General features: G+C 46.2%; 1 protein-coding gene across 6 annotated transcripts in view; it reads right to left on the bottom strand.

Annotated features, from left to right (window-relative positions):
* Positions 1 to 19,546, bottom strand: part of ARHGEF11 (Rho guanine nucleotide exchange factor 11) — a 630,876-nt gene that overhangs the window by 465,343 nt on the left and 145,987 nt on the right. For all 6 annotated transcript variants that reach the window (XM_069949394.1, XM_069949398.1, XM_069949396.1 and 3 more), the window contains 3 exons: positions 5,290 to 5,409; positions 5,160 to 5,214; positions 4,420 to 4,496 (listed from right to left, as the gene is read on the bottom strand). In XM_069949394.1, the coding sequence (XP_069805495.1) occupies positions 4,420 to 4,496; positions 5,160 to 5,214; positions 5,290 to 5,409 (252 nt within the window). The remainder of the gene's footprint in view (positions 1 to 4,419; positions 4,497 to 5,159; positions 5,215 to 5,289; positions 5,410 to 19,546) is intronic.

Here is a 19,546-nt window from a genome sequence, read left to right as displayed (position 1 = left end):
TAAATTATCCCGAGTGCGTGTAAATTCCAAACTATACTTTACCCTACAAATCCTTTTTATTGCATCCCATAATTTCCCTATGTGCACTCCCAACCAATCTTTATAAGTGCTCAGAAATTTCAGACCACCGGACTCTACCTGACAAATATATCCTCCTCCCTATCCCCCTGAAGTTTTTGCCAATCTGATTCCTTCTAGGAAATCAGAAAAGCAAATTGTAGGGCCAGATGATAGATCCTAAAGTCAGGGAGAGGAAAACTGCCAGCTTTGGATAGAAATGCGAATATTTCAGCCTAACTCTTTTGTGCCCCAGATTTTAATCTTGTTCTCCAATTTTTTGACCAGAGGATGAATGTTCTTGTCAATGAATCCTGCCGGATCTTTGGTTACTAACACACCCAAAGATTCCAAGACTCCTTCTCTAGGGAGAACCCCTAAAGTGACTCTGTACCCACAATCTGTCCCCCCCCAAACCACTTGTACCTTCGGATAGCTGCTTTTTATCTAAGATCTGTCCTGGGCTCCGTTCAGCAGGTGATGCAGTTATTGTCCTAAAAAACTGCTTTTAAACTTGCAACCCTGAGCGCAACAGCCGTGGCTTGAAGTATCTGTGCCCTAACTTTGCACCACCCCTCCGTCACTCCTCCCCGCCCTCTTCACCATTTTTCCTATTCCTCTGCAGTAAAAACTACACAGGCGCCTTAACGATCCAGCCCATGTGCCGTGCTGACACAGGTGATGAATAGTAGAAAATCTGCCTGGAGCATTTCTAATGATGAGAAGAGTGGGGAGGAGGGACAGAGAGGTTGTGCCAGCCTAATATATACACAATCTAGGCCACGGCCATTGGGCGCAGGCCTGCAAGTTTAAAAGTTGTTTTTTAGGACAATAACGTGCCGAACAGACCCCAGGACAGATCTTGGATTAAAAGCAGCAATCTGAAGGTACAAGCGGTTGGGGGGGGGGGTCAGATTAAGGGTACAGAGTCACTTTAAGTTTTCTCCCAGCTCTTTCAATTCCCTATCCAGAGGTAATAATGATGAATTGGTCCAGTTTATCTCCAGTCCCATGAGACCACCCATCTTCTGGAATCCTTCTATTTTGTTTCTGGACTGGAGACAAAGAGGAGCAAGTCATCGGCATATAACATTATCTTCTCCTGGGCCCCTCAAATACCAAACCCCTCATATTGACAACAAGATCTCACCCATTCTGCCAGGGGCTCTATGCAGAGACAAAACCAAGTGGGAGAGAGGGGACAGCCTTGTAGTGTACCTCTAGCTATAGTAAGAGGTTCAAATGCTATATCATTAATAACCAAACTAGCTCTTGGATTCCTGTAAAGCAGTTGAACTTTTTCCATAAACCCTTGACCTATTCCAAACGTATTCATTGCCCTCCAAAGATATGGCCATTCAACACGATCAAAGGCCTTGGACGCATCCAAGGCCACGATCTCACGGTTCTCTGCGACACCAACCTGGAGGTATTCATTGCCCTCCAAAGATATGGCCATTCAACACGATCAAAGGCCTTGGACGCATCCAAGGCCACGATCTCACGGTTCTCTGCAACACCAACCTGGAGGTTAATAAAGGTCCTTCATATTATAATTTTTTTTTCTTCCTTCTCTTGCTGTCCCCCTACTCATACATGCTGAAGCAGCCTCAAACTCATGGTTTTCTTGAGTGTATCAGTATTGTCATCCAGTGATCCAGCATTCAGTGAACTGCCAAGAAGCTATATAAAAGAAAATTCCAAATCATAAGACGAATTTACCTCCTCAGAGGTGATTAACAGAATCCTGTAGACCTACCAATAAAGACCTTAAGCACTTGACTGTCAAGGGATATGGAGCATGGAATTGTTTTAAATTACATGCCAGATAAATAAGCATTCTAGGTGCCATATTAAAGATGCTGACTACAGTTATACTGATTTACATTCTACTTAATTTCTGCACTGGTCTTTTGTTTCAATATTATGTTACCTGAAGAAGGCTCTATGAAATAACACTGAGCCAAAACGCAATGTTTTTTTATTTTTATGCTGGTTTATTTTTATGCATGTTTATGTCCTATTCACATTTGGCATACATGCTTTTTTTTACATATTTTTGGATGGTTGCGCTGTCATCTTATGAGGAAGTTCTCCTCTTTTATCTGCCTGGTCCGGGTTGATGTCTCTGCTTGATTTTCACACGCCCTGGGGACTGGATTGCTAGTAATGGACCTCGAAGAGGTGCACTGCACTTTATCCATGTGCTTTGAAGAGTTGTGCCTATGATATTGCACAACCACATCAGGTGAGTGGGATCATTCACTACTCTGCATGAGCACGTCCATTTGTCGGACAAACCACACCAGGAAGTGCCTGTCCATTTTCTATTTTCACAGCAAATGAAACAATGCAGAGCTATGTAGATGTACCCAGTTGACTGCACAGTCTTTCTAGGAAATTAGGCTGTGCATGTGCATATCTGTGCAATTGATTGTGCCAGTATTCAATGGTCTGCTCACTAGTACACAGGGCTGTGGAGACGGTAAGCCGCAGCTTTAACTCCAACTCAGACTCAAACTCCTGAATTTTATCAGGACCAACTCAGACTCCTGCTCCTTCATAAATGATCAGTCAGACACCAAGTGATTTATTTGTCTGACTAGTGTAAAGTAGAATTGTCCATACTAGCAAACAGTTTGAAGAAACAGTAGTGGCAACTCACCAATATAGATGCTTGTGCAGATTCCTTTATTTAACGCATGGACAAAGACATCGGGCGTCCGCCAGAAAGATGCAGGTGCACCTGCATCTTTCTGGACACCCGATGTCTTTGTCCATGCGTTAAATAAAGGAATCTATACAAGAATCTGTATTGGTGAATTGCCACTACTGTTTCTTCAAACTTTATTTGCTATTATGGACATTTACATATAGTGAGCACCACCAAACACAGCGTTATCCAGTGCAATTTTACTAGCCATTGATGTCGCGAATCTGGGACTTGTAGTGCAGATCATTCTGCATTGCTGTTGTGTAAAGTAGAATTGGCTCAGCAGCTTCTTCCTAATGTCCTACATGATCCTGCAGCAATTTCTGAGTGAATAAGGCAACAAATTAAAGCAGATTCTCCTGTGTGTGGGTGCAGTGCCAGTGTAACAATGCCAGATATCTTTGCTATTGAGGTCAGCCATAGTGATGTAGAGGGGTCAGCCATAGTGATATAGAGGGGTCAGCCATAGTGATATAAAGGGGACACTAAAGAAAAACACACAATCTTCTCCCAGAGAGAAAACACCATATTCAGGATAGAGGTTATTGCTGCACTATTTATGGCTTCTCCTCTTCCTCTATATTACACAGGATATCTTCATAATACACTGCTGCTCATATACAATCATCCAGTAAGCTGGAAGAGAACATTACTTCTAGCTCAGAAACAAACTTTCAAATAGTGACCGACCACATCTCCCCGACCACCCTTTTCTAATAGGGCCAATGCTTTATTACTGATATATGGAGGAAACTAAATGTATGGAAGGGTTTTTCTGGTTTTTATAAATAAGCTCCTTAGATTGATAGAACATAAAATATATTGGTGAGGAACATTTATAAAAACATATCAAAACTCAATTATAAAATTTTGAAATAATTTTTTTAAAGCTGAAGTCTGCATTTTTTTTTTACTCCAGCCAAAACTAGCGCTGACTCCATGACTCAGACTTCACAGCCCTGAAAGTACACATGGCCACAGTCATCATTGGGATGCCTACTAAGAGCAGGGAAGAGCAGAGCACTGAACCCCAGGTTACAGAACAGCAACAGCTCTGAGTGAGACAACACTCGAAAAACTTAGGCAGTGCACCTCAGTCATCCCATTGGGAGTGTGCTTAGGAGGACGTTGCAAGCCAGGATTTGTATTTTTACATTGATCATATGCACAGTATTGGAAAACTGCAAACCCTGCTCACATAAGCCTGCCGAAACAGTTTCATGGCAAGACGCCATGGGATCCACATGAGAGAAGCAGGACTGGTATGAGCTGTCACGCACAGCTCATTATACTACTACTACTATGTCAAACATAAATAAAAAAAATTAATTACGTATTGGCCAACCTTTTTGAGTATATTTTTTTTGATCAATACAATGCAAAGTAGAAAAAAAATAAAAAAGACAAAGACATGGGGTAATTTTCAGACTTTTGTTATCCCATGCTGAATAAGTTCCAGACCATGAAGTGCAATTTTAAAGGATCTTTATCCAGTAAATAGCCATACACCTGTAAGGACCAGTAAATAATAGGAAAATCAAAGTTAATTTAAATCTCTGCTTAACCCAACACCATATGCACATTGTGGTCCTTTTGGCCATAAGTTGGGAGATTTTTTTATTAGACCAAACTAGCTGTGACTTGCTTACTTCACTTATTGAGGGCATCCTTTCAGTGCCAGAATCTAGGCCGCTGTCACCATCTTGTGAATCCACAGATAGATGCCCTGTGAAACAGATATGTCCAAAATATCAGAGCTTTTGGATAATCATAGGCCATATAAAATAAATTTTTACAGTACACAATCTAAAAGGTAATGCAAATCACCATAGTGTATAAAAAGGCATAAAAAAAGGGGTTTGCTTTTGACTTGTGAAATAGTGTTACATAGCGAAATTTAAGCAAATCTGTAAACACCCACCCCCAATCTGCTAGTACAATTCCATGGCTTAATTCAATCAATGTCCTGTCCCTGGGTCAGTCTGGCTGCTGGTGCCATTATTCCTGTATAAAAAATTTTTTTATTCTGCCAGAGCAGGGTCATAGAGGGTGGCCTAGAGCTGCCATGCTCTAGGCCTGCCAAAGATGAAAATTCAGTCCAGGAGCATAGCTACCATGAAGAAATGTGGGAAAGAAAAACAGAGAGGAGCTGCAGGACTAGAGCAAGGATGCTCTAGGCCCTGCAAACAAAAGATGTTGCACCAGCAGCCAAATGGACACCAGGAGAAGACATGGATTGAAGGGGGGGCGGTATTGGGTACAGGGTTTTTTTAAGGCAAAACAGACTGATGAGCTATCCTCTGAATTGCTCATTAGTATATTTTGGCAAGAAAAACCCTAAAAGATTTTCTGGAGACAGTTGGTAATAAATTCACCTCGCAATGCTTACCTTCTACTACTTTGTAGCCTGTGGAACTGCGGTCATTGTATGAACGCAGAATATCCTGGAAAAAGATTAAGTATCACTTGTAAGTATGATAGGGAATCAGCTTTTCTTTGCATAAAGGAGTTATACATACTGCAGGTCCGGTAGTTTCCTGACGAATCTTAAGCTGCAGTTGATGGACTCTTCGCCTGGCTCCCTCTATCTGCTCCTGAAGATTGGGGTTTGGTGTTCGGTTATAAACTTCACAAAGAGACTGTAAATAGTAAAGAATACATAATTGAAGCTGGTCTACTCCCACACAGAATTAGTACATGAAATGTTGGGAAGCAGTGCACTCAACACAAGTGACTGGTTACTCTGCTGCACTACAATCAGCAAAAGTTAAGGAACCTTCAATGGTAGAAGACACTGTTTATGCTCCATACAAAAGAGCCATACAATTTCCCTCCTCCTTGTTTGACACTTTGGGAGGACACAGAGGTAACTGCCACTGCACCCCAATCTAACAAAACAGATACCTTTAAGGTATGTTTTAATGATGGTGAGGTAGTTCTGGGGAATACAGTATATAGTATTGCTCCACTGAAATTGTGGAATAAGAGATGTGAAAAAGCTCCTAACTTACCTAAATGAGTCACAATTCTTACAGCCCCTGGTTGAGGAATCAAGAGTTCTAGGGCATGGATTCCATCCATGACCATAGAAAATAGCCGATACTGCAAGCAGATATTTTTCCTACAGTGAACTCCAAAGTATTATATGCAGATGCATAGCTGAGCATGAGACACATGTGTGGCGGTGCGTTCGGGGGTGCGCTGGTGCTGGTACACCCCCGGTATGGAGGTGACACGGCCGGTCACTTGCCAGATGGTGAAGTGTGACGCTAGTTCTATGGTGGTTGGCCAAAACACAGCCAGGCCCAATGATGTTATGTTGTGAAGCAAGTGCCAGTTGGGCACACAGGTATGGTGGCAGACCTTTTTTTTAGTTTAAAGGGCCGGCTGCACCCTGTTTCCTGCCGGGTTGTTGCGGGGTCGCTTGGCTTGTTGTCACAAAGGTCCTGAGTGGAATGACGACCCACCCAGACTATCGGCACTGCCCCTCACAGAAAATGGAGATGACCCAAGAAATGTTCGTATGCTGTGTTGGTACGGGGTGAGGAAACACATAGTCTCTTTATCATAAGTAAAATCCGCTTTACTCGGGAAACACTTGTGTGCAGCAGGTCATACAGCTTTGCCTAGAAATAATACTTTATACTTAAAGACACTTGATAAGTTAGGGTCCAGATCTGTAGTGAGCAGATAGGGAGTAGTACAGTCGTGTGGACTGAGTTGCGTGCTGAGAGTAGAGAATCAAAAGAGTAGAGAGGAGGATGCCGTAAAAGTCCCAACCCAAGTAGTACTGTGCTCTGCCGGGATGTTGGAGGTAGAAGTAGAAGACTACTTGAGAAGAGAGAAAGAATACTTGTGCCCGTGTTTTGACTCTTGGGTCTTTGCACCACCTACTGCCCTACCAGTGTCGGGGGACCGTCCTAGTGGGTGACACAAGCCCCAGACCTTATTCCCTGGGATGAGCAGAATGCTGAGGGTTCCCTGCTTACACCCATGCTGCGATTTGGAGTTCATAGGTTTCTTGCAACTTTGCTCTATCCGGATCAGTTCCTAACCTTGCTTTGTGGATACTGTCCTGCACTGTGACTCTCCTTGTCCAAGGCATGGGTTGAGACGATCTCTGACTTGTCCTCTCTATAGAGGGGTTTACCACTGCATAGTGTCAAGTGGCAGTACCTTGAGAAGAAAAGGTTAGCTTCATGTGCCTGAGTCTGGTTCTAGACTGCACACTGAGACTGGGGACCTAGCGGAGGGCCAGGGCCCAACTGGACTATTATAAAGAGCGTTCTGGCTTTGACCTTGCTCTACAGAGTCTAGTGAGTGTAACACCTCTACACTTCCTCTACCCATGTGACTTCCTCTCTACATCCCCAGTAAGGTGTGCTGTGGGATGGGAGGGGTTTCTATGTTAAATACCAGCCATTGTCTCATGGATATTTTTGCTTGAAAAAGATCTCAATGAGAGATCGAAACGTCGCACATTGATGGGTGAATAAAAACCTTTTTTCATTCACTATATACTGGAGTGCCGCCTCATACAAACTTTGCTGTCTTTTCTGAACAGATATAGGTCGGTTTTTGTGTGATTAACTTCTCAGACTATAGTCTGTAAATATACAACTCTCGCCAATAGATGTCGCTGTTCTATTGCAGAGTTAATAGCCCAAACTGTGTAAGGGTTAACTGATGTCTCTATTATTGATTGTGTATTTCCTACCACCATCTTCAGATATTCAACTAACCAATCCCCGAGCTAGTTAAAGAGGACCTGTCACCCCCCCCCCCCCCCCGTGCCGGGGTGAAAGGTTCCTAATCCCCAGCTAGATCCCCTTATACTGACCTCATCCCGCCGAGTCCTGCTCCCAGAGCCCGTCCCGGGACGGAGATATCCTGGTCAGAAGCCGGCACGCGCACTGTGGAGATAGGCCAAGCTATGGGGGCGTGGCCAGCAGCGGACCGAAGCGGACGCACGGTCAGGAGCTCAGTCCTTAGAAGCACATATAAAGTGAGGTTTTTGCCCGAAAATCCCTCACTCGCTGCCCGAAATTGCCCACCCAGGGCCCAGAAATGAAGGAGGCATCACCTGAGACGCAGTGCGGGTCTCCCGTCTGGCAGCAAGCGGCGCACCGCGGGGCTCGGTAGCCGCAGTCCCATAGCTCCTGCCCCACGTGACTCACAAGGACGGACCGGGGCCGACACCGCTTGCCACCGGGAGGACACTAAAAGGTAGCAGGGGAGGCTGATCGGCGCACCACCTTCCCGCCGGACCCCCCAGCAAGGAAGGGGGAGTGTTGCTCCGGAGCGGCCCCCACACCAGACCCCAGACCCTATCCCTAACAGGGAGCTAAACAATTATACTGGGGGTCTCGGCTCCCACACACACAGCAGACCCAAAACACCGCCGGGCCGCCTAATACCTCAGCTCCCTGATCCACTTGGCCGGGCGCCATCTTGGGGTCCTCCTCCTCCTTGCTAACCACACAGCGCAGGAGGGTGACAGTAACGGCTCCTCCCCCCTCCGGTTTGATTCATCACCCAGGGATATACCACCCACACGGCAGCTCCACAGCTGGGATCACTAGGCTTCCACACCTCAGGAAGCTTTTATTGTTTAGTGGTACATGCAGAGCACAACAGCCGGGAACACATTCATATATCCTTCTGTCCTCCCTTTGCCGGCATTCATTTCCTGTATTCAAAAGGTCCTCCAGTAGCTGCAACTAAGCACACAGCGCCACCTGCTGGCCAAATCTTTAACTGCATTGCAACACCTACTGTGCTCAATACTAATTGCCTGGGAACTCTGCATTACCACTTAAGCACTCAGCGCCATCTACTGGCCAAATCTTTAACTGCAATGCAACACCTACTGTGCTCAATACTAATTGCCTGGGAACTCTGCATTACCACTTAAGCAGTCAGCGCCATTTACTGGCCAAATCTTTAACTGCATTGCAACACCTACTGTGCTCAATACTAATTGTCTGGGAACTCGGCGCTGCCTATTAAGCACGCAGCGTCATCTACTGGCCAAATCTTTAATTGCGTTCGGATATGGACAAATTCCTCACCCAGACAGCAGGGCGATCTCGACGCACCACAAAGTCCACCGTCTCCTCAACTCCCACCCAAAAAGCAGACAGTAAAACCAAACAACCGAAAGGAAAGTTACCCCACCAGGTCGCAACTCCATCTTCCTCTCCAGACATCATGTCCTCTAAAAAGTCGCCTACCACACAGCTTTCTTCCCCTCCAAATTCTGTGCCTCCTGAAGAGGAAGACCTCACCAACGCTGACCCTGCGCAGGCTACTGCAGTCACCCAGGCAGTGTCTAGGCTCCTTTTACCACTGTTTGATAAACGTCTAGAAGTCCTGCACACTTCGATTAACAATGCGTTATCCCAAATCACATCTAATACCCAACCTATTGGAGAGTTGGAAACAAGAGTCGGCGCCTCGGAGGATAACATAGGTTCTGTCCAAACCTCCCTTTCCACCCAACAAACTCAGATGAACCAACTCCTGGATCGCCTCGAGGACCTGGAAAATAGGAATCGAAGAAACAACCTCCGCTTCATTGGCATCCCTGAGTCAATTAAAGGGGAGGAACTATTCACGGTCCTAGCACAAGACCTGATGGAGGCCATGGACCTTCCAACAGAACAAGTGATGCCTCCCATCGAGAGAGCCCATCGCTTGGGTAAAGAATCGGCTAAACGTCGCAATAATCCAAGACCGGTCATTGCTAAATTTTTTCACTATCTCACCAAGGAACGAATCCTACGTACCTACAAACAAAAGGGCCCACCCATGATCCGAGGACACCGGATTCTAATTTTTCAAGATCTTTCATCCTTGGTCACCCAGCAGCGTAAAGCCTTCTCAGAAGTCTGCAAGCATCTGGTGGACAATGGCATTCGCTTCCAACTACAATACCCAGCTCGCCTGAGAGAGTCACTTCAGAAGGCCGAACCCTCATCTTTGATGACCCTGCGGCTGCCAAACGTCACTTCATCCCGAATGATTAATGACACTCATCCATAGCTGATCCTATGATGATAACTCGTTTTTTTGTTTACTCATTTCTCTTTTCTTCTTGTTACTTCTTCTGCCTCTTTAAATGTTGAATGTACTGCTGTATGTGTATTTGTTGCTCTTTGCTTATTGTTATGCAAGTTATGTTCTTCGCAGGCTTATAACCTTATTTTTTTCCTATTTCTCCTCATGCAGTGTGCGGTGGGCTGCGCGAGTCGCCCTCCTCCCTTTTTGCTCCTGTGATGCCTGCTCGCTGGGACGGGTGTCGGGGAGCCACTGATTTATATCTTTTACCTAGCCATCTCTTCAGATCAGGTATAGGATGACAGCACCAACATCCAATGCAACAACACTCACCCACACCCCCACCCTGAAATTGCTCTCGTGGAATGTGGCGGGACTTAACTCCCCAGTCAAATGTAAGAGAGACCTGACACATCTCCATCGCTTTAAACCACAACTAGTGCAGAAACAACAGAAAACCCACTGGCAGTCTGGAGACAACTCTACCCTTAAAGCCTCATGGATAGGCACTTGTATCTCGGCCCCCCACTCCACGAAATCCCGAGGGGTGGCCATCCTCATACATAGAGATCTTCCCCACAAGATTCACAAACAAATCATAGATCCAGAGGCCAGATACATATTTTTGGATATCACCATCCATGACACTAGATACTTTATCCTGAACACATATGCCCCAAATGTTCAGAATGCAGCTTTTTACTCCAACATGCTACAGTTACTAACCACAAAACAACATCACCCTCTACTGTGGGGGGGGGGGGGGGGACTTTAATGTCGCTTTAGACCCCCAGCTGGACAGATCGTCACAGATGACCCAGCCACCACAGGCCAACCAAACTACTCTCCCTCTTGACCCAATCTTCTCTATGTGACCCATGGCGCCTGAAAAGCAGGATTACTAATCGGTAATCTTGTTTTCATAAGCCCATGACAGCACCCCTGGAGAGGACCTCCCACCGCAGGACAGGAAACCTGTGAAGATAAAAGCTTGACACACCTCTCCACACCTCAGTTCTGAACAAGTATTCCAGCGGAAATAATAACTAAAGTCAGTAAAATAAAATTAATTTGCCAATTATAAAGGTAACTTTAGGGAGGGTATACATGAGGGGTGCTGTCATGGGCTTATGAAAACAAGATTACCGGTTAGTAATCCTGCTTTTACCCTGACGCCCAATGACAGCACCCCTGGAGGATTAAGTTAGTAATTCTAATTAGGGGGGGACTACAGCTGACAAAACTTTGCGGCCGAAAGACAAGTCTGAGATAGGATTTAAGTCTGAGTTTGAGTCTATAATGTCTCAAAAAGGTATGTACCGAGGACCAAGTTGCAGCTTTACATATTTGGTCTATGGTGGCATCTGCTCTTTCTGCCCAAGATGTGGCAACTGCTCTGGTAGAATGGGCTGTAAAATAGGCTGGAGGACTTACTTTCTGTGCTTCATAGGCCATAATGATAGCCTGTCTTATCCATCTACTAATAGTAGGTTTAGAAGCTGCTTTACCTTTGTTAGCGCCCAGAAACTGTACTAAAAGGTTCTCGGCCTGATGGAAGCTACTAGTAACTTCCAGGTACTTGAGGAGGCATCGCCTTACATCTAAGGTATGAAAAGACTGTTCCCTGCTATTTCTGGCATTAGTACCAAAGGAAGGAAGCACTATCTCTTGATTTTTGTGAAAATCTGAGACTACCTTGGGAAGAAAAGATGGAAGTGTCTTCATGATGACTCTGTCATCTAGTACCTGGGTATAGGGAGGAAAGGCTGACAGGGCTTGTAACTCTCCTACCCTGCGGGCAGTGGTGATCGCTAAAAGAAAGGAGAGTTTGAGAGACAGGATCTTAATGGGCAGATCATCTAAGGGTTCAAAAGGTGGGCCTGTCAGAGCATCTAGTACTAGATTAAGATCCCAAGGGGGTACCGTAACCCTCTTTGTGGGATTCAGCCTAATTGCACCTGTGACAAATCTTTTGATCAGAGAGTTTTCAGCAAGTTTACAGTTTAGAAAGGAGCTGAGAGCTGATATTTGGACTTTCAGGGTGCTTGGTTTGAGATTTTTTTCTAACCCTGCTTGTAAGAAACCTAATATAATAGGGATATTTGGAAGTCCTAGGGGATCTTGTCTACCGTCTGCAAACCTAAGGAAAGCTCTCCATATTCTATGATAGATAGTAGAAGTAACATCCTTCCTACTGGCCAACAGGGTATTGATAACATCATCAGATAAGCCCCTACCTCGCAGTATTATCCTTTTAGCATCCAGGCTGTTAAGTGTAGGTAAGGTGAGCCTGGATGACGGACTGGGCCCTGGAGGAGAAGATCTTCCCTGTCTGGGAGGATCCAGGGAGGACACTGGGATAGCTGCCTCAGTCTGGTGAACCAGGGTCTCCTGGGCCAAAACGGAGCAAGTAGAATTATGTTCGCTTTGTCTTCCATCACCTTCTTTAGGACTTTTGGAATGAGATTGAGTGGGGGAAAGGCGTAACCTTTGATGTGTTTCCAACTCTGGGCAAAGGCATCTACTGCTGTTGGAGAGTCCTTGGGATTTAGGGAGAAAAATTTCTGGAGTTTCCGGTTCTCCCTGGTTGCGAATAGATCCACAGTCGGTGAACCGAACCTTTCTACTATCATGTTGAAGGTTTCTATGTTGAGCCCCCACTCTGACTGGCTGAGATGGACTCTGCTCAAAAAGCCTGCTGTCTGATTCTGGGTCCCTTTCAGGTGGACCGCAGATAGGGAGGAAAGGTTCTTTTCTGCAAAGCTGAAAATTTGAGTTGAAAGGTGAAGTAGAGCTTGACATCTGGTGCCCCCCTGCTTGTTGATATACGCTACAGCAGTTGTATTGTCCGAGTATATCAAGACATCCTTTGATGATATCACATGGGCCAAGTTCTCTAGGGCAAAATGGACTGCCCGAAGTTCCTTGTAATTCGAGGACATGTGGGTTATATTTTGAGACCAGGATCCCTGAAGTAGCTGATGACCTGAGTGAGCCCCCCACCCCCAGGGACTGGCGTCTGTTGTAATTCTTATAACTTCTACTGGGGTCCATCTCACCCCTTTTGAAAGGTTTACAGGGTCCGTCCACCAAAGCAGGCTGATTCTTGCTCCGGAATTCAGATGGAAGGAGAGGTTCAGGGAAGACTGCTGCTTGTCCCAGAGTTTAAGTATATTGTTTTGTAGAGCTCTGGAATGAAACTGTGCCCACCGGACTGAGGGAATACATGATGTCATTAGGCCTAGGATGGACATTGCCAGTCTGAATGAGGGACTGTGTTCCAAGAACAGGTCTTGGACCCGACCTATTAAGGCTTCTCGTTTTTGGATAGGAAGAAAGGAAGTTTGTGGAGTAGAGTCCAGGAGGACTCCCAGGAAGATGCATTTTTGAGATGGTATTAGGTTGGATTTCAGATGATTTATATTCCAGCCCAGAGAAGTGATTAGTGAGGATGCCTCTTGAATCTGTTGCAGAAGCAGAGGGGTTGACTCTGAGACTAGTAAAAAGTCGTCTAAATAAGGAATGAAAAGGATGTCCTTCGTTCTGATGTAAGCTGCCATTTCCGAGACAATCTTGGTAAAGACTCTCGGAGCTTGAGAGATCCCGAAAGGGAGTGCTCTGTATTGAAGATGAGTCCATTTGCCCTGTAAGCATACCGCTACCCTGAGGTACTTCTGATGACTGGGATGTATGGGGACGTGGTAGTAGGCGTCTTCTAAATCGATTGAAGCCATGTAACAATTTGGGAAGAGGAGGTTCACTGTTGATTTTAGAGTCTCCATACGAAATCTCTTGTACATTAAGTGTCTGTTCAGATCTCTCAAATTGATAATGACTCTGAAGGACCCATTTGGTTTTTTCACCAAAAAAAGAGGGGAGTAAAATCCCTGTGTTATCTCTGAAGGAGGGACTGGGACTAGTACGTTTTTCTTTAGAAGCAGCTGAACCTCGGACTCTATCACTGACTGTTTCAGGGGGTCTGAAATGATCCGGGTGGGAAGATATCTGACTCCGGGATAACTCCTGAATTCCAGGAGCAATCCCCAGGATATTGTGCTCAGGACCCACGGGCTGGAGGAAATGTTTCTCCAGACGTGAGCAAAGAGAGTCAGACGTCCCCCCACCGGGACCCCGTCATTGGGGAGGGGGTTTGGGTTTGTTATCCTTATTGGTATTAAAGAATCCCTTTCCCTTTGTGGGGACACAAAACTTTTTACTGTCTTGAGAGGAGGTGCGAAAAGGTCTTTTAGACTGTCTACCCCCTCTAGAGGAGGAGGAGTCTTGTCATGGAGTCATGGAACAAAGTTTACTTTTCGCAGCCATCTCACCCTTCCATGGTTTAATCCACAGAGCTCTTCTAGCCGAATTTGATAAAGCAGCTGCTCTAGCAGACATCTTAATAGAGTCTAAGGAAGCATCTGCTAAGAAATCCACTGCTTTTGAAAGAATTGGGAAGTCTTCTACTAATTTTTCGCAGAAGGGATCCTTGGATAAAGCTGATTTAAGATCCGATAACCAAACCCTAAGGGAGCGAGCCACACAAGTGCTGGCTATACTGGTCCTTAGGGAACCTGTTGCTGCCTCCCAAGTCTTTTATTATAAAAGTCAGCTCTTTTGTCCATGGGGTCGGGTAGTGTCCCTAGATCTTCGAAGGGTAAGGTATTGCGTTTAGCTATTTTGGCTACTGCAGCGTCAATGGCCGGGGGTCTGTCCCAGGAACTGCACTCTCCTTCTTTGAAGGGATACTTCCTTTTAAAATATCTGGGAGTGAAAAACTTCCTGTCAGGGTTCTCACATTCTTTGTTAATGATGGATTTAATACTATTATGTAGTGAGAATGTACGAGATTTCTTAGGAGCCAGTCCTTCATATAAGGCGTCCTCCGGCGATGGAGTGATTTTGGCATCCTCCATATTCATAGAGGCTCTAATAGCCTTGATGAGTTGGTCAGTATCCTCCACCGGAAACAGGGATTTAGTTTTAGTTCCTGAGTCAGAATCATCCTCACCTGAGGAATTTATCAGGTTAATCTCGCCCTCCTCTAATAAGACTTCCCTATGAGGAGGGGAAGGTTCACCCGACAAATCTGATACCACAGGAATAACCGAGGGTAAGAGTGCTGAAGAGGAGGAAGCAGAAGGCAATAAAGTAGTCATGCTCCTCATTGAGAGTTGAATTTCATCTCTCACAATTTTTTTAATGCTCTCTGCTAGAGCTGATGACTCCTGGGCAACAAGGTTATTAATACAGGATGGGCACAGGGTTCTGACATAATCATCCCTAAGGGGAGTTTTACATTCTGCACATTCTTTATGGTGTGCTTTGGATATGGCTTTCCCAGTAGATCTAGTACTTGATCTGGAGCCCTACAATAAACCATACGAATCTAGTATTAATATCATATAAAAAGATTCGGTCTCACCAAACAGAAGGACGAGTCTCTTAAGTACCGGAGTAGAGTCTCTGGATGATCTGTGATCATGGTGGTCACGGCGTCCATTTTCTCCTCTTTCTGCCGAGTCCGACATCGTAGCAGAAGGAGACTGTCAGCGATAGAGATATACGGCTGACTGGCTGGCTGGTGAGCGGTCTCAGAATGCCTCCTGGACGCTAGAGGCTTGTGGGCGCTGTTCCCTCCTTCCCCCTCTGGCTTTGAATGATTCCCGGGCCGAAACCCGGAAGTGACGTCAGCGTGTTAAGCACGCGTACGTGCGTCACGCCGCGCACCCCGTACGTCGGCGCGCCTGCGCATGTGCAGACGCGCACCGAAGCCGGAGAGGGAGAGACATGGCTCCCCTGCTCCACTACTTCCCCAGCACACCGCACCACACCACCTACCCCGAGAGCCCGGTATACCGCGGAATCCACGGGGGTGGCAGGCGAGGAACGTGCAAGGAGGCTGCAGCAGAGGGGAAACAGAGGGGGCCCGACATCACCAGGCTCAGGGAGGCTGTCCTAAGACAGGCTTATTCCCTCAGGGAGCCCCACTAGGCAAAAGCCGTCCGGGGGACCTGCAGCCGGCACGGAGAGGTATGAAAACAATCTTCATCCCGGATGGGACACTTCACAGGCCTCCTATCCGCAGGACAGGAAACCTGAACTGAGGTGTGGAGAGGTGTGTCAAGCTTTTATCTTCACAGGTTTCCTGTCCTGCGGTGGGAGGTCCTCTCCAGGGGTGCTGTCATTGGGCGTCAGGGTAAAAATGGCTCCTCCAAAGAATATACCTTCTTTTCACACGTTCATAACTCCTTCTCCAGAATAGACAACTTCTTGGTTTCTACCCCTCTATTCCCCCTCGTCCTGGATGCCAAGATAGACCCTATCATAATCTCAGATCATGCACCAATAACGCTGACCTTAGACCTTGGCATAGTTACACGCACCAGTTGAAACTGGCGCTTCCCCTCTTCTCTTTCAGACTCCGATGATTTTAGGGCCTTTTTAACGCAGGGGTAGGCGAACTATGTGGACGAAAATCTGGAGCATGCGGACGACCTTAGTCTCTTGTGGAGGGCCTCTAAGCCTGTCCTGCGAGGGCAGATCATAGCATATGTCTCTCATAGGAAAAAGAAGCAATTAGAAAAATTTGACACTCTGAACATGGAAATGGTCACTGCCCACACCGCCCATCTCCTCACTAACACACCAGAGTAAAAGGAACGATACTTAGAGACTAGACGTCTCCTTGATGCCTACCTTTGGGGCCAAGCTCAATGGTCCATAGACTCCTACAAAAACAAATTCCACCGCTTTGGGAATAAAGCAGGGAGACTCCTGGCCAACCTTACTAAACCCCAAAAACAGAAACATACTATTCTCAAACTAAGGTCCTCAGGCACATATGCAACAAGTCCTGGAGACATCCACAAGGTATTCACCGACTACTATTCCACATTATACACGGCGTCAGCCCACGACTCCGAGGCAGCATGGTCCTTTTTACACAAAGTCGACACCCCTAAACTGACCCCAGACCAACGTGAGGCCCTATCCACTCCCATCACTGAATTAGAATTAACATCCGTGATAAGTAGCCTTCCTTCCCAGAAGTCGCCCGGCCCAGACGGTCTGCCAGGAGAGTACTACAAAATTTTACTCCCACATATTAAACCTACCCTTCTTTCCTTATACAACGCAATATATATAGAAAACATGCAAGTCCCCCAGTTCCACGAATCCCGTACGGTCCTCATCCCTAAACCAAACAGAGACCCTCAGCTCGTACAATCCTATCGGCCCATCTCGTTGCTCAATCAGGATTATAAAATTCTAACCAAAATCATAGCTAACCGTTTACAACTAATTCTCCCCTCACTTTTGACTGACTCCCAAATAGGATTTATGCACAATAGGCACTCCACAAAGGGCATCCGTCTGGCGATGGCGGCAACTGTTGCAGCACAATCCCGAGATTCACCACAAACTCTCCTTCTGAGTCTTGATGCCGAAAAGGCATTTGACATGGTCTCCTGGAAGTTCTTAGAGATATCACTTGGATATCGCAACTGCGGAGCTGTTTTTCTCTCCTCTCTGCGCTGTCTCCAGACGGATGCCCAGACATGCTTTACAATAAACGGACTCAACTCCACACAGATCTCACTATACCGTGGTACCTGTCAGGGCTGCCCCCTGTCCCCTCTTTTATTCAACCTTTCCATAGACCCCCTTCTTCGTTTATTACACACAAACTCTTCCCACCAGGGTATTCAAGTGGGCTCTAGGGAAATAAGAGTATCGGCATTTGTGGATGACTTATTGTTATTTATTCGCAACCCTAGGCACACGCTAGGTCACGTCCTGCAGCTTATAACCCAGTATGGGAGTATCTCTGGCTTTACTTTAAACCTGGACAAGTCCGAGGCTTTGATTCTAAAGGGCCCCTCAACCCCAACCTGGGCTGCAGAACACAACATAAAATGGGCACGTTCCCACATAAAATATCTAGGAGTCCTCATCACCAGAAACCCCAACAGCCTGTATGCCACTAACTTTATTACAACCCTGGGAATCGTTTACTTTATCCTTCTCGGGAAGAGTCAACTTAATCAAAATGATCGCCTTCCCCAAGCTTCTCTACATCATGCAATCCCTCTCTTTATACCTCAAACAGTCTGACATTAAATTAATAACAGCGACATATAGACGTTTCATATGGAACAATGCTCCTCCTAGAATAGCCATGCGATACCTAGAGCAAACAAAATATAATGGTGGCCTTAACTTCCCTAATCTCAGAAACTACAACCTAGCTGCTCTCTTGCGCATAGTCAGAGACTGGACCCATGGCCTCTCCTGTTATACATCCCATGACATAGAAGGTAGCTTCGTGGCCCCACACTCGCTACTCTACGTGTTACATGCTTTGCCTGACCAACTTCCCGAAAGCATCAGGCGCAACCCACTGCTTTTCCCACCCATAAAGGCCTGGCAGGCCGTCCGTAGGCTCTCTGATCTCCCCCTACACACACGTCCTTGCTGCTCCCCTTCCTGGGTAATCCCAACTTCCAGGACGGAAAACCAGCACACATATTTTCCACCTGGCAATCCCATCATAACATAACTAAAGTTTTGGACATACTCTCTCCTGCACTAACTTCTACTCTGTCCTTCACTGAGGCGCAAGCCAAATTTGCCCTTCCCTCTTCTGCTTTCTTTCCGTTCTTGCAGGCTACCAGTTATGCAAGGAACATACTACACATGATAAAGCCACAAGACAAGGAGGACCTCACAGTCAATCTCATGGTGAAAACCAAAAACGCCTCACAACTTATCTCTCACTACTATACCTTTTTACGCTCCAATCTCGACTACTCTACCTCTCCACATGGCCTCTCCAAATGGCTGCAACACATGCCCCACCTTACCTCTTCGGATTTGGTGGATACACTGTACAGGGCAAAAAAAATCCTCCCTGCTGCATCCTATTGGGATATGGCAGTTAAAATTACACATAGGGCGTATATATCTCCACACCGAAACTACATAATGGGACATATTCCGTCGTCTGGGTGCCCCAGATGTCAGGCCCCTAATGCCGACCTTTATCATTGTTTTTGGGACTGTTCGGAAATCCAGGTCTTTTGGAAACAAATTAGAGACTTTGCATGCGCTAATCTGCTAAAACATGTGCCCCTAACTCCTGAATGGGCCATCTTTGGCCACATAGATTACACCGCCCACCCCTGCTCAAGGGAAGCAAAAAAACTTCTCTTCATTGTATCCGCGGCTGCCAGGAAATCAATATTGCAAGAGTGGCTCTCCCCGACCCCCCCATCCCTGCGGCTTTTTCTACAAAAGCTAACCTTTCTTTTTAGAATGGATTGGGTGGAAGCCGCCCTACACAAAGAGTCTAAAGTCAAAGCCTTTTTTCTACTTTGGGACTCCTTTATCCAAATTATGCCCACCAGAATACAACAGAAATTACGGACCACGTTCCAACATACCACTTGGTACTTGGAACAATCACTCTCGTCCAGCCCCCCTGTTTGATAAGACCTGGTTGGTGCTCGACTGATGTTATCCACTACTCTCTCTGTTCTCAACGCCTTGGAGGGCGGCTCGCGCCCTTATTGTTGCTCCCACACTGCTTGGCCTGCATTTTCTTGGTTCTCTGTTTTTGTTAGGTTGACAGTTTGTAACACTTCTTGTTAGCCTCCCTGGGGGTGGCAGAATTATACTTAAGGCACATTATCTCGAGCTGCCATCTTCACTACAACT

This window comes from Dendropsophus ebraccatus, chromosome 13 (assembly GCF_027789765.1).
Source record: "Dendropsophus ebraccatus isolate aDenEbr1 chromosome 13, aDenEbr1.pat, whole genome shotgun sequence".
In the NCBI taxonomy this organism is placed as follows: Eukaryota; Metazoa; Chordata; class Amphibia; order Anura; family Hylidae; genus Dendropsophus; species Dendropsophus ebraccatus.
The sequence above is the reverse complement of the archived record's forward strand: the minus strand, read 5'-3'. Positions and strand labels throughout refer to the sequence as shown.